General features: G+C 44.5%; 1 protein-coding gene across 1 annotated transcript; it reads left to right on the top strand.

The window, feature by feature from the left end:
- The first annotated feature begins 732 nt into the window (after positions 1-732).
- On the top strand, positions 733-2070 carry ADRA2C (adrenoceptor alpha 2C). The gene has a single exon (XM_010196356.2). It carries the CDS (start codon positions 733-735, stop codon positions 2068-2070), a length of 1338 nt encoding a protein of 445 aa, XP_010194658.2.
- Positions 2071-13547: the final 11477 nt, after the last annotated feature.

Here is a 13547-nt window from a genome sequence, read left to right as displayed (position 1 = left end):
CGTCGGACGGGGCCGCAGGCTGCGCCGGGCGGCGCGGACTGCCGAGGCACCGCGGGGCCCTCCCGGAGGCCGGACGGCGCCGCCGCGGGGAGGAGAGGGCAGCCCGGGCGCGCGGCTCCGCGGCCGGCGGCGCGGGACACCCGACGGCGGCGGCGGCGGTCGGGACGCTGCGCCTCCCGCCGGGGCGTTCCGCCGAGGCGGGCGCGGCGGCTTCACCTGGCGGGACTGAGCATGCGCGCGGCGGCGGGGCAACGCCGCCGATTGGGAGCGCGGTGCAAGACTAGCTCGGAGCCGCCGGGCAGCCGCGACTTCGCCGAGCGCGCGCTGCCGCGCCGCCGGAGAGGGGGCGCCGGGAGCCGCTCTCCATGGGATTTGATGCCGCCGCTGCTGCCTCCTCGGACCCTGCGCCCCGCGAGGATCCAGCTCCCGCCGCGGACTCCCGCCGGCCGGACGGCGCCTTCCCCGGAGCCGCGGACTTGCCCTGAGCCGGGCATGACCGGGCGGGCGGCGGGGGCCGGCCGTGCCCCGCTGCCCCGTCGCTGCGGGCCGGCCGGAGGCAGAGCTGTCGCTCTCTGTGCCGCGGCGGGGCGGCGCTGCCCGGCCCTGCCCTGAGGGGCCGCGGGGAGCGGCGGGCGGCGATGAGGGCGGCGGGGCGGCGGCGGCGGCGGGGCGGCGGCGCGGGGCGGCGGCTCCGCGGGGCTCTGTAGGACGCCGGCGTCCCGCACACCCACCATGGATCTTCTGCTGCTGGTGAACGCGAGCCTGGACTCCCCCAACGAGTCCCTGGCGCTGCCCCCCTCCTCGCCGTCCTCCTCGCCCCTCCTGCAGCCGCCATCCCCCTACTCCCCGGCGGCCGTGGCCAGCCTGGCGGCGGTGGTGGGCTTCCTCATCGTCTTCACCATCGTGGGCAACGTGCTGGTGGTGATAGCTGTGCTCACCAGCCGGGCGCTGAGAGCCCCCCAGAACCTCTTCCTGGTGTCCCTGGCCAGCGCGGACATCCTGGTGGCTACTCTGGTCATGCCTTTCTCCTTGGCCAACGAGCTTATGAATTACTGGTACTTCGGCAAAGCTTGGTGTAACATTTACCTGGCGCTGGACGTGCTCTTCTGCACCTCCTCTATCGTCCACCTGTGTGCCATCAGCCTAGACAGGTATTGGTCGGTCACACAGGCAGTGGAGTACAACCTCAAACGGACCCCGCGGCGGATCAAGGCCATCATCCTCACTGTCTGGCTCATTTCGGCTGTCATCTCCTCCCCACCATTGATCTCTGTGTACCGGGACCCCGAAGGGGATGTCTTTCCCCAGTGCAAGCTCAATGACGAGACGTGGTACATCCTTTCTTCTTGCATCGGCTCTTTCTTTGCCCCCTGCATCATTATGGTGTTAGTCTATATCCGCATATACCGTGTGGCCAAGCTAAGGACCAGGACCCTCTCTGAGAAGCGTACAATGCCAGAGGGGTCCTCCCAGACTGAGAACGGCTTGAGCCGTGCTGCCGCTGGCTGCACGTCCCTGAGGATGCAGCTGGGAGAGAACGGACATTATTCAGTGCACCACTGGCGTAAAGCCTCTGAGCTGGAGGACATTGAGCTGGAGGAGAGCAGCACCTCAGAGAGCAGACGGAGGCGGAGCCGGGAGGAGCATCCCCGCAAAAGCAGCAAGAGCCAGTCCTTCTCCTACTCATATTCCTCCAAGCACTCCAGTAGCCGCCTGTCCCGCTCCAGCAATCGCTCCATGCAGCTCTTCTCATATCGCCGTCGCCGGAAGCGTAGCAGCATCTGCCGTAAGAAGGTCACTCAGGCCCGGGAGAAACGCTTCACTTTTGTGCTGGCCGTGGTCATGGGGGTCTTTGTAGTTTGCTGGTTCCCTTTCTTCTTCAGCTACAGCCTCTATGGTATTTGCCGGGAGGCATGTGAGGTCCCTGAGACTCTCTTCAAGTTCTTTTTCTGGATTGGGTATTGCAATAGCTCCCTCAACCCAGTCATCTACACCATCTTCAACCAGGACTTCCGCAAGTCCTTTAAACACATTCTGTTTAAAAAGAAGAAGAAGAACTTCCGGCATTGAGCTGGAGGGATGGATTTGCCTTGAGCAGAAGGAGAGTTAAAAGAGAAGGAGGAAGCCTCTATGCTGAAAAAGAAGGGAGGGAAGAGAACAGGGGGTTTGGGCTTAAAGGAGAAGGAAGAGGGCTCGCCCCCTTGGTGGCACAGAGGGGTTCTCTGGGATACGGGGACAGTGTAAGGGAGACGGAGACCATTCGCCATGGTGGGGAATGGTGATGTGGTGCTGGAGGAACAGTGCTGGCATGCAGAGGGGGAAATGGGGAAGGGAATGATTATCTTTGAATATTGACAGAGAGCATGGAGAGTCCGCAGAGCAAAGTAGGCAAAGACACTGAGTTTGGGAGACCGTGAGCTTTTATGGGCTCTGGAATTTTGTGGGAAAACAAGCAGAGACATCAAGAAGGAAGGATTAAGTGGCAGTGGTGGTGGAGATTGGAGTATTTATAAATGAAGTAGCTGGAGCCTGTGGTGGGCTTGTCCCAGTAAGAAGTTGGCTGTTACTGCTTACACGGGGAAAGAAAGTGCAAAGTACCAGGCAGTGACAGTATTTGGAGTTATGAAAGGATTTAAATGTTTGCCAAAAACCCCCTACAGAACAATCAAACTCTTTTCTAAATAAACCTTTGTACTGTTAAAACCTTCTGAATGATGATTTTACACAGGGCTTAAGTCAAACAGAAAACGTGGGGTTTTCTTTTTCTTTGGAGGGGTCTTTGCACATAGAGCTGGATGGGAAACGTTTTTCCTATCTTTCCATAATTTTTGATTTGTCAATGGGACAAACCTGGGAGTCTGGCATATTTTCATGAAATGAAAAAGAGCACATGCACCCCATGACCTTATTTCCCCCTGTTGGGTTGCCGGGCAGTAAATTCCTGCTCCATCCCTCTCAGATCAGTGGCCTAAGCACCTTACTAGAAAAAAAACAAATATGAACTTGCCTAACATTTTCTAATTTAAAAGGAAAAAAAAATCAAATTTCCAACAAGCTCAACTTGCACGTGGCCTGGGGAACCTTTCCCTCCCCTCTTATTAGGTCCCCTTCAAAAGGCTTGTCTCAGGAGCTGGACGCATGCTGCTGTCTTTCTCAGTCAGGCAGTTAGAGGCAGTCTGCTATGCAGACTTTCAGAGGAAGAGTAATCACCACATCACTAAGATCTTTAAATCCTTCGTATTTGCAATCATAGAGCAACTAAGTCCTTTATTTTTATTTTTTTAATGAGAGTACATTGCAGATTGTCAGTGCTGTATGTGAACAAATCTCAAGGTGCAGCTGTTCCAAACCTTTAATATTAATGCTGCTTTCTCTCTCTTTTCATGTTTGCATTTCTAGTTTATGATTTCAGAGGATTTTATTGGGGAAAGAGGAGAGAAGAGGGGAGAAGAGTTTGAACAGTTACTAAGGCAAACTCTGTTTCCCATGGATTTATAAAATGTCATCAACTGTAATGGAGAGAATGAGAGACAGGGACTGGTGTCTATACATTTTGCCCCTGAATGCATACTGAGTGTAAGACTCAGCTGAACATTTACATCCCTTTTCCAGCTGTGCTGCTGCAAGGTATGTATTCTGTTCATGAGGTAAATACTGCTCCATTTACATGTATCACTCCTACCATAGGCAGTAGGATTTGACATCTGTCTGAAATGAACCTCTCCATAGTAAACAGCTCTTTGAAAAACAGAACAAAACCTAATCTCATACAACAGGCTTCTTGAAACAGCTAAATTGAATCTAGAGCTGAAAATCATTAGATATCCCTTTTTTTTTACTCCATCTGTTGTCTGACAGGTGACTGTAGCCTCTCCTCTTGAAACCTCTACAGCATAAGGAGAAATGATAGAACAGTCACTGTGTTTCATCAGCTTTTCATAACAAGCCTTTGGTTCACTTAACCCTGGAAAGGGAGGTTGTCAGTGGCTAAGATTCCGATGTTAATTCAACAGACAATTTAACTTCAGGGACAACTCAAGCGGGAGTTCTGCCAAAGGATTAGGTGGTAGCACCAAATGCTTTAGAACTTTGCTTGATTTTGCAAAAGAAACAACTGAGACATGTTTGAAGTCCTAAAGATGTAACTTATTGGATCTTTTCTTGAAATAAGGCTTGGAGCTGTGAAAGATTTGAGTTTTGTTTAAACATCTGTACTTAAAGAAATGATGTTAAGACCTATTTTCAGGAACACCCCTTTGTAAATAGCAAATGGTTTGGTACATACCCGAGAGATAATTAAGAGAAAAAAATAGCAACCGAGAGGAGGAAATTACAAGCCATTTTCTCTTTTTCAAAATGGAGAATTATTTTTAAAGTTACATCACAAGGAGCTGAAGCAAGCTCATATTATTTGCAGGTAACAATGTAGCTAAAAAGTTCAGGTTGGTTTAATCTGAAGAAACTATATAATTGCCAGAGCAACCAAAGCAACAAACGGTACATAGCTACTACCTCTGAGCTTCTGGACCGGCTTCGTTAGAGATAACCCATCCCTACCGAGATGAAGGTCTGCTTTTGTCACTTAATGCTCATTTCGAGTTGGCTTCCCAATCTACCAACACGCAGCAGCTTCAATGTTGCACTGCTGTTACAATGAGATTTGTTGCCTGTAAACACTATCCTTCCCCTTTGTTTTTCCTTGTAGAATTCAAGGAGTCTGTGGAAATGAAATTCAATTGACAGTCAGATTTTAGTGGACGTGAAGTATATCTGAAATGACTGATGTGCCTTAAAAGTAATTTCTTTGCTATAAAATTATTCTGTAGTCGTTATAAACATAAAGGAAATAATGCTTCTATTTTTGTTTTGCATTTCCAAATGTCTAAAAGGGATTGATGCAGATACTGAACATCTATGTGCAGTAGCATACTTAAAAACAAGGCATTTTCTGTGGCTTTAATTTATTTCTCATGAGAGTTACTCACCTGATTCAATGCATCAAGAGGATCTTATTTATTCTGAGATAGATAAAAAGTAATATTCATCAATAAAGATGTGCAGCATAAACCCCCTTTTAAGTGCATTTCCCTCTAAATTAGTGAATACAGAGGATTTCTATAAAAATTGTTTTCCATGTAACTACTGAATTTGCTTCAAGGAAGTAAAATGGGGCTGATTTATTTTTTTAATTACAGTGTTCTCTTATTACTTGTAATAGCTGGAGACTGGAATTTGTTTGTAACATATGATGTGGTGTTAACTTTTCATAAAAAGTTATCAGCTCTGCCTCTCACACTGTGGTTGTGCTTCGACTGTAAGTTGGCTAACAGCATATACAGGAGAAAAATAACTCAATGCGGCTTTTGCTTAAGAAAAAGGGAGAAGATATTTTTGTTTCAAAATGTCAAATTGTGTCTTTGATCACATCTGATGAGTTGGTTGAAATACTCACTCTTTACAGTTGTGGAAGAATGAAATGTTGCTGTGAAGCCATACTGATTTTAACAACAACTATCTCTAACTCTTCGTTTGCACATTTCACTGTGAAGAAAATATTCTGTCAGTCTAAAGTGATAAATTAATGTTTAATTTTCAAAACCAATTTTCTGAACAGTACCAGTATTGGTTGCTTATTGAAATACCAAGCAATATAACTTAGCTAGAATGGGAACTGAGTGCTGCTGTCCCTCAGCCCTCTTCTGCCTGAGTTTTGCAAGAGGGAGAACTGCAGAATTAGCTTGAGGCAGAATTAGGCTTGAGGCAGATGGAAGGGGCTTTATATATAGGAGATTTGACAGGATCACAGCTTTAAATCTTTGTCTAAAAGAAGAATCAGACTCTTGTTGATCCATGTAATCTCTGTTCAGAAGAGTCATGTTGCTCCAAAAGCGCTGGCAAATTCTGAGCAGCAGACCTGAGATGAAAGATTACCTGTGAGCATCTTTGAGCTGTATCACCCTTTGTGAGTAACCTAGCCAAGTTTACTTGTGAAACAGGGAAGTACTCAGTGTGGACAAGGGTGTTAGGAGCTTCCTTAGACATTGCCTCTCTCAGTAAACGTGCCGGAGGAATGTAAGCACATATGGACAAGAACTGAAAGAAAGCAATCCTCTCTGCTTCACTTTTACTAATGTTCAAGCCCATGGGAGGTGTGGGTCAAGTAGTTTCTGGCTGTAGAACCAGAGCTACAAACCTTACTGTATATTTTCAGTATAAGCTGTGTGAAGAACATTATCTTCATCTCTCTGTCAGAGAAAAACGGCTGGTCTCTCTCTTGCTCTGTGGAATTTTGTTAGAACAGCATCTGAGAAGTGTAAGGATTTTGTTGAAAATGTCAGTGATGACATGCATTTCAAGAGAATGTTATAATCTTAAACTATGGCTACAGTCAAGAGAGGAGAATACCTATGAGCTGTGCAAAATGTAATCTGTGAGTTCATTTTCATGGTTGCTCATTGTGACTTTTAAGTGGTGAGGCAGAAGGCAACTAGATGCTTTGAAGAAAAAGCTCTAATTTGGAGGGGGGACAGCATGTGAAGAAGTAGCTACTCACAACACTAGGGAAATTAATATTTACTTATCTTCTTGGTACTGTAGGCAATCACAGTGGAGGAATTTGCTCTTTTCATTACACAATAAATAGCAAATGTTAATTTGCCTTCCAAACCTGTGGGTCAGCTAGGTCATACAAAAGTTGACACAGCAGAAGGCAGGGATGAGGGATTGCTCACTTCCACGTTCAACACTAAGCTTAAGTTTGTTCTTTGTCCTTGAAATTATGCCAAAAATACGGTTTGGCACTTGGACCTAAAAGGCATATAGCACCAATAATGCTACACTGAATGTCATCTAGTTTTAGCAAAAAGCATCAGTTCATATTACACACTCTGCACTTCTCCATTTCCTGTGAAGAAACTTGTGAATCTGACACTTAAGGCACGTGAGGAAGGAGTAATCAGCAGTTTGAAGGATCATGGGTGTATTGTGAACTTTCCCTCAATCCCATTCTGATAACTGAGCTGGTTTTAATTTTGTGGCTTCCCAATCACTTTGAACTACTAGAAAGACTTAGGGAAGTATGTAGCATTGAAACAGTAGAAATACTGCTTCTCAAGTGGCAAATTGCTCAAAGAGTCAGTCTTCAGATGGTTATATCAGATACCCAGTCCTCTAGTGGGTGGACAACTCAGCTACTGGTTTTAGTGGGAAAGGCTGAGATATCTTCAACTCAGTGACTGGGTCTGAATTTAGGTGATACTTGCAGTTGGTACATTGCCTTTGTTTGAAGTGGCAGCCCTTAGAGTGTGACAGAAGACATTTTAAGTAGTTTATCTCTCCTCTGGCACTAGTCCTTCACTACACTACCCCAAACATTTTTTAATTCAGCTGCACAACTGTTGATAAGGTAGAGAAAGATCTTACTGCAATACCAGTCTTCCTCCCCCCACCCTCTTTTTTTTTTTTCTTTTGGAAAACAGAAATTAATGCAAAGTTGCAGAAGCCTATTTTTAGTGGACTACACTGATTATACTGTTTACACCAGAAAACAGAGCTTTCCTGTCAATAAACAGCATTCTGCTGTAAAGCCATTTTCTTTATTCTGAGAAATCTAATGAAAAGTAAAAGAGCACTTGATTCAGTTTATCTATATGTAAGCCTCTTGAGAAAAATGCTTTATTAAAGGTCCTGAATGTAAAGTACACAAATCAAATATAGCTGCCTGCTTCCTCAAAATCAATTAGTTGTGTTTCAGCGTTTTTGTGAACAGCAGTCATTCATTTTGTATGACACTTTCCTCATAGCTCTCTGCTGACAGAGAAAGCTGCACACCCTGTTGACAACAGGAAAAAAAAAAAGATTCCTATTTCCCTTTATTAACTTTGTCAAGTCTCCCCTAATAAATGAAAAAAGCAGGCCACTACGAGTAGGTCTTTTGGTGTGATGTCTGGTAAGTGCTGACATGTACATCACTTAATAGAGGCTAACACTAGGCTGCAGGGACATGCCTCTCTTATTTTTGTTCTCTATGCCTTTGACCCAACATTTCAAATTATGTCCTCTGTAGTGGGACACTTTCCACACTGCATCCCCTTCAACCCAGTCTGCTGGAGTAAGAAAGAAATACTGAGGTCTCCCACTTCCTCCCTGAGTGCTTTCACCAATAGACTATTTATAAAGGTGATGCAGCTAAAATGCCTTTCCTTTAGGCACATTAATGTTTTATTTGATCTAGCCTTTTATCTCTCAGTAGACTAACACTCATTCCACAAGGACATTCTCTATCTGGAAAGGCTCTCTATCATGTCAAAGACTGGGAAGAATATGAGAAATCTTGAAAACCCCCAGCCACTCCAGCTAAATTTTAAAAGAAAAGGCCACAGCTGAACTAAGGAAAAGGCTTAATCTTGTCAGTGGTGGAGATGCCCTATCTGAGACCACCGAGTCAGTTGTGCCTCAGCAGATTTTGGTGCAGTGTGTGGAGCTGTTCACTTGGGGCCCGTGCAGCAGTACTAAGGAGCAATTTCAAGCATCCAGCAAAGGTTAGGATATGAAAATATGTGGCTGTTGAATCACTCCACAGCATAGCAGACTCTCTCACTTTGTCTTTTTGTTTCCTTTTCACTCTTTAAAGTCAGTCCCCGCTTGCACTCTGAGTAACACGCTGTGCCTTTGCCTTGTATGCCTCAGTGGTCTCTGAAGAATAGACTGCACTCCCCCTCCTCCCAGGTTTGCTGGGAAGATTCCTCAGAAGACTACCTGTGAGGTGCTTCGATGCAGTGTTGTGCTATGTATAAGTACCTCTGCTAGAGTAATGGAAGTGATACTAAAAGTTCTTGACTCATTCCAAACCGTGCCCTGATTTGTTATCAATAAATGCTTTTGTGCAGAGTTTCGAAGTGTCTATAAATGTGCATTCCCTAAAGCTGGCACTGATTTCTTTACATCAGCAGCAATTTCTGTTGGTGATTAAAGGCAGACTTTTAGTCAATCCATCAGACCACTACTTTTGATTTGCTACAAGGTACATCAGAGGAACATGATGCATTGTTTTAACAACACAATTAGCAAGAGATGTGATTAAAGCTTCCCGGATGGCATATTTTTCTGTCAGAAAAATGCCAGTTTGATGAAATCTGATCTTTCCTTAAAGAACATGTCTGGTTTGCCCCCATATATAATGGAAACCAGGAGATCTTTAATCAGCTTCTGCTGGCCTGACTGCTTACCGACTTGTCTGACTGGCTCCTGGTCAGGCTGCTGGGTAAGGTGCCAGAAAGCCGAGACTTCCAGGCTCCTGGATCCTGGGCAGCTCAGGCCCCTGGGTTTATGGGCACTCAGCTCTGAGCTCCATTATCACAGTATTTAAATACTTCATAACCTTTGTTATACTTAGTCTGTCAATGTCTTTATGCATTAAGGAGGGACTAACATGCTCTTTTTGCTGATGTGAAACGAAAAGATTGATGGCAGTTAGGTGGGTAAATCTGAACAAGCTTCTACTTTATGTGGATCCTTCCTGTTGCAAATCTACTATTGATTCACAGACCTCTGCTAAGCTCCAACAGAAAAAGTTCTGCCTATGCTTTAAAGTTCTGCTTCTACCTCTGTGAACATTGCACACCAATCCTATCAGGATAGACAAACTAAAGGTTTGTAGGTAGGTAGGTCCTGCTGTTTGGGTTTTACAGTATAAGAAAAAAAAGTAAGGCACTACCTCCAGTTTGTGAGGAGGCACTGGCATTGCTGCTGTTTTTTTAAGGACTCTGTTTGTGTTTTTAGTCACTAGTTTTGGATTCAAACTCTCTTCTAGATGCCTGTGTTTTCCATATGTTGAACAAGTACCCTTAAGGCATAACTCTGACCTATTATTTACACCCCAAAGGGGTGGACTTTTTCTGTACTTGTGACAAAGTTCAGAAATCAGAAATACTACTAAAAAAGATCCAAGATCCCTAAGATCACCAAAAGCTCGTCACGGAAATAGCCAACCTTATTTATGGGTCAAGGCTCAAATTCAGGCAGAAAAACAGAGATAAATCCAGGGATCCTTCATGTCTCTCATTTCTTTTAGTGCCTGCCAAATGTCTAGGAATTCAATATGGATTGCTAAATCATTCTTATCTCACACCTTGAAGGTCACTTCCCTTGAGATTACTGAACCTATATTTTTGATAATCCAGAAATCACCTGGAAACCCAGTGAAAAATAAATGTTATAGAGACAAGAAACAATATATATGATTCCAACATTAGGCACGATGAACTCCCTAACTGGAAATACCACTGTTGGGAATAAACATTTTTGGCTATTGAGCAACTGTGTGTATTTTTCAGGCAAAGTGATGACCACCGAGGGAACTTGAATGCCAAGTGAATGTTTTGTACAAAGGAGGCTTCCTGAAAGTATTTGCCACCTTCAGAAATGCCAGTCAATGTCTATCAAACTCTTCCTTTTCATAACTAAGGGAAGAGATTGTCTCCAAATACAATATTAAGGGAAAAAAATATGCAGAAGTAATTTTAAAAAGCAGATGTGCATATGAATGTGGAAGGAAAAGGAACCCATCTGTTCCTGGAGAAAGAGTTCAGCAGCAGTGAATACCTAATTCTACCATCTCCAGCTTGGGATAACCAGTAGTCACATAGATTGAGGCTACTTCGGGTTACAGTGTTTTCAAAAAGTTATAACTTTTTGTGTGTGTTAACTAGATTTTTATTGTGGTAAGAGTTTCTATTAATGACAGAAAGTACCTTTTTTCCCTCCCTTTGTTTCAGACAAGAAACAAACAAACAGAAAAGGGATTTCACAGGACTACAGGAATAGCTATTCCTTTTCTATTTTGCTAATGCAAAAATAACATTAGGAAAAAATGTATTAAAAAGAGTCATTAGGACTTTTGGATGCAAATTAACCATTTCATTCTCTGATTAATCAAGAACAACTCAATTAACTTAATGCACTTACTTATCCCTAAGGTTTTGTATGTCATGTAATAAAATACCTGGGTTGCCCAGAAAAGTTAGGCTGTCTTGTCTTTAGAGCTTTTCAAAACCTGGCCAGATAATGCCCTGAGTAACCTGGTTTGACCTCATAGCTGACTTGCTTTGACCAGGAGACTGGACTAGACACATCCTGAGATGCTTTCCAATCTGAACTAGCCTATGACTCTAATACCTGCTTCCTCCCAATAATAAACAAAAGGAAAGTGTTAATAATTGGATAGCATCAAAATAATAGTCTGTAGAAAGAAGCACATATATTTTTACACATGAGCAAACTTTGCTTATCCCTTCCTTAAACCATTTGGACTTCTAGAACTCTAAAACTTTTATATCTGTTGTGTGCAAATTCGATCTAACATACATTTGGCTGGGTCCAGGGCACAAACTTATTTTTTGTTCACAATTAATTTAGTAGCTAGAGACTCCTACATCGTGTTCCCCTCTCCTGCCAATACCTCCAGCCCTAGTCCTTAACGCAGTAGAGGCATATAAATGTACAAATATTTTTTCATGGAATCATAGAATGGTAGGGTCGGAAGGGACCTTTAGCAATCATCTAGTCCAACCTCCCTGCAGAAGCAGGTTGCACAGGAACGCGTGAAGGCGAGTCTTGAAGACCTCCAAGGAAGGAGACTCCACACCCTCTCTGTGCCAGGGCTCTGACACTCTCACAGTAAAACATTTTTTTCTTATGTTTAAATGGAACTTTTTGTGTTCCAGCTTCATCCCATTACCCCTTGTCCTGTTGCTAGATACAAAGAAAAAAGAGATGCCCCAACCTCCTGACATCCACCACATATATACTTATAAATATTAATAAGATTCCCCCTCATTCTCCTCCAGACTAAAAAGCCCCAGTTCCCACTGCCTTTCCTCATATGAAAGATGTTCCAGTCCCCTGATCATCTTGGTGGCCCTGTGCTGGACTCTGTCCGGAAGTTCTCTGTCCCTCTTGAGCTGAGGAGCCCAGAACTGGACACAGGACTCCAGATGAGGCCTCACTAGGGCAGAGTAGAGAGGGAGAAGAACCTCCCTTGACCTGCTGGCCACACTCTTCTTGATGCATCCCAGGATGCCATTGGCCTTCTTGGCCATGAGGGCACATTGCTGGCTCATGGTTAGTTTGTTTTTAACCAGCACTCCCAGGTCTCTCTCTGCAGATCTGCTCTCCAGCAGCCTGTCCTGGTGCATGGGATTGTTCCTTCCCAAGTGCAGGACTCTGTACTTGCCATTGTTGAACCCCATGGGGTTCCTCTCTGCCTAATTCTCAAGCCGGCTGAGATCCCGCTGAATGGCAGCACAGCCTCTGGGGAATCAGCCAGTCCTCCCAGTTTGGTGTCATCAGGGAACTTGCTGAGGGTCACTCTGTCCACTCATCCAGGTTGTTGATGAAGATGTTGAACAAGACTGGCCTCAGGACCAATCCCTGTGGAACTCCACTGGCCACAGGCCTCCAACTCTACTCTGTGCCATTGATCACCACCCTCTGGGCTCTGTCATTCAGCCAGCTCTCGATCCACCTCACTGTCCACTCATCCAGCCCACACTGCCTGAGCTTTCTGATGAGGGTGTTATGGGAGTCAGTGTCAAAAGCCTTGTTGAAGTCAAGGTAGATGACATCTGCTGCTCTTCCCTCCTCTAGCCAGTCAGTTATGCCCTCAATAGAAGGCTATCAGGTTGATCAAGCAGGATTTTACACGCATTTTCTTTAGAACTCTGCCCAAAATATTGCGTTTTTTTTTTTTTCCCAGATAAACTGTATATATCCATCGAGTCAAGTAAGTCTTCATAATCTACTGACTTTGAAGTGGTCAAGAATCTAAATCATAAAGCTCCCATAGCTTCTGTGAGTGAGATAACAATAACAAGGAAATGAGTGTGGTTCCATACACAACTGAAAACTTTAGTCAAAGTCTCAGCAATGTGAGTCTCTGATCATAACACACGTTGCTTCATTTGTCATTCACTTTTACATGGAAGGTAAAAGTGCCCATCTATGGAAGTATCATTTCAGAGAATCAGGTGCTAATTGATAAATTCATGAATATGTTGTCACATCTGGAATTGCAAATACTTTTCTTCCTTTCACGTGTCTATAATGCTTCTCCACAGTTACAACACATGCTATTATAGGGCATGGAAATGCAGTTCTATATTCCATGTAAGTTATAAGGTTTTTTATTTGGTTGCTGTTAAATATATTATAGGGCTAGAAAGTACTCCTAACATACACTTATAAACCTTGATGTAGCACGCACAAGTATAACATAAAGTATCTATTTTCTGTCTTACCTACTCAAGAAAGAAAAAGGATTCTTGGGGCCAAATCTGCAGCAAGGTGTGAGCAGAGCCGGTCTGTGGCTGCTTGCTGCAGTCTCTAATCCATGGACACCACTGAGGCATTGAAGCCTGCCCACCTAGGTGAGGGAGTGGTGAATCAGCCACATCATGAAGCCACGAGCTACAGCTGTTCCTCACTAAACTTGTTCATCAGTTCAACAAAATATAGATGCCATTGCTACAGCTGATAAATATGCTCTTCTG

Source organism: Colius striatus, chromosome 3 (assembly GCF_028858725.1).
Source record: "Colius striatus isolate bColStr4 chromosome 3, bColStr4.1.hap1, whole genome shotgun sequence".
In the NCBI taxonomy this organism is placed as follows: domain Eukaryota; kingdom Metazoa; phylum Chordata; class Aves; order Coliiformes; family Coliidae; genus Colius; species Colius striatus.
The sequence above is the reverse complement of the archived record's forward strand: the minus strand, read 5'-3'. Positions and strand labels throughout refer to the sequence as shown.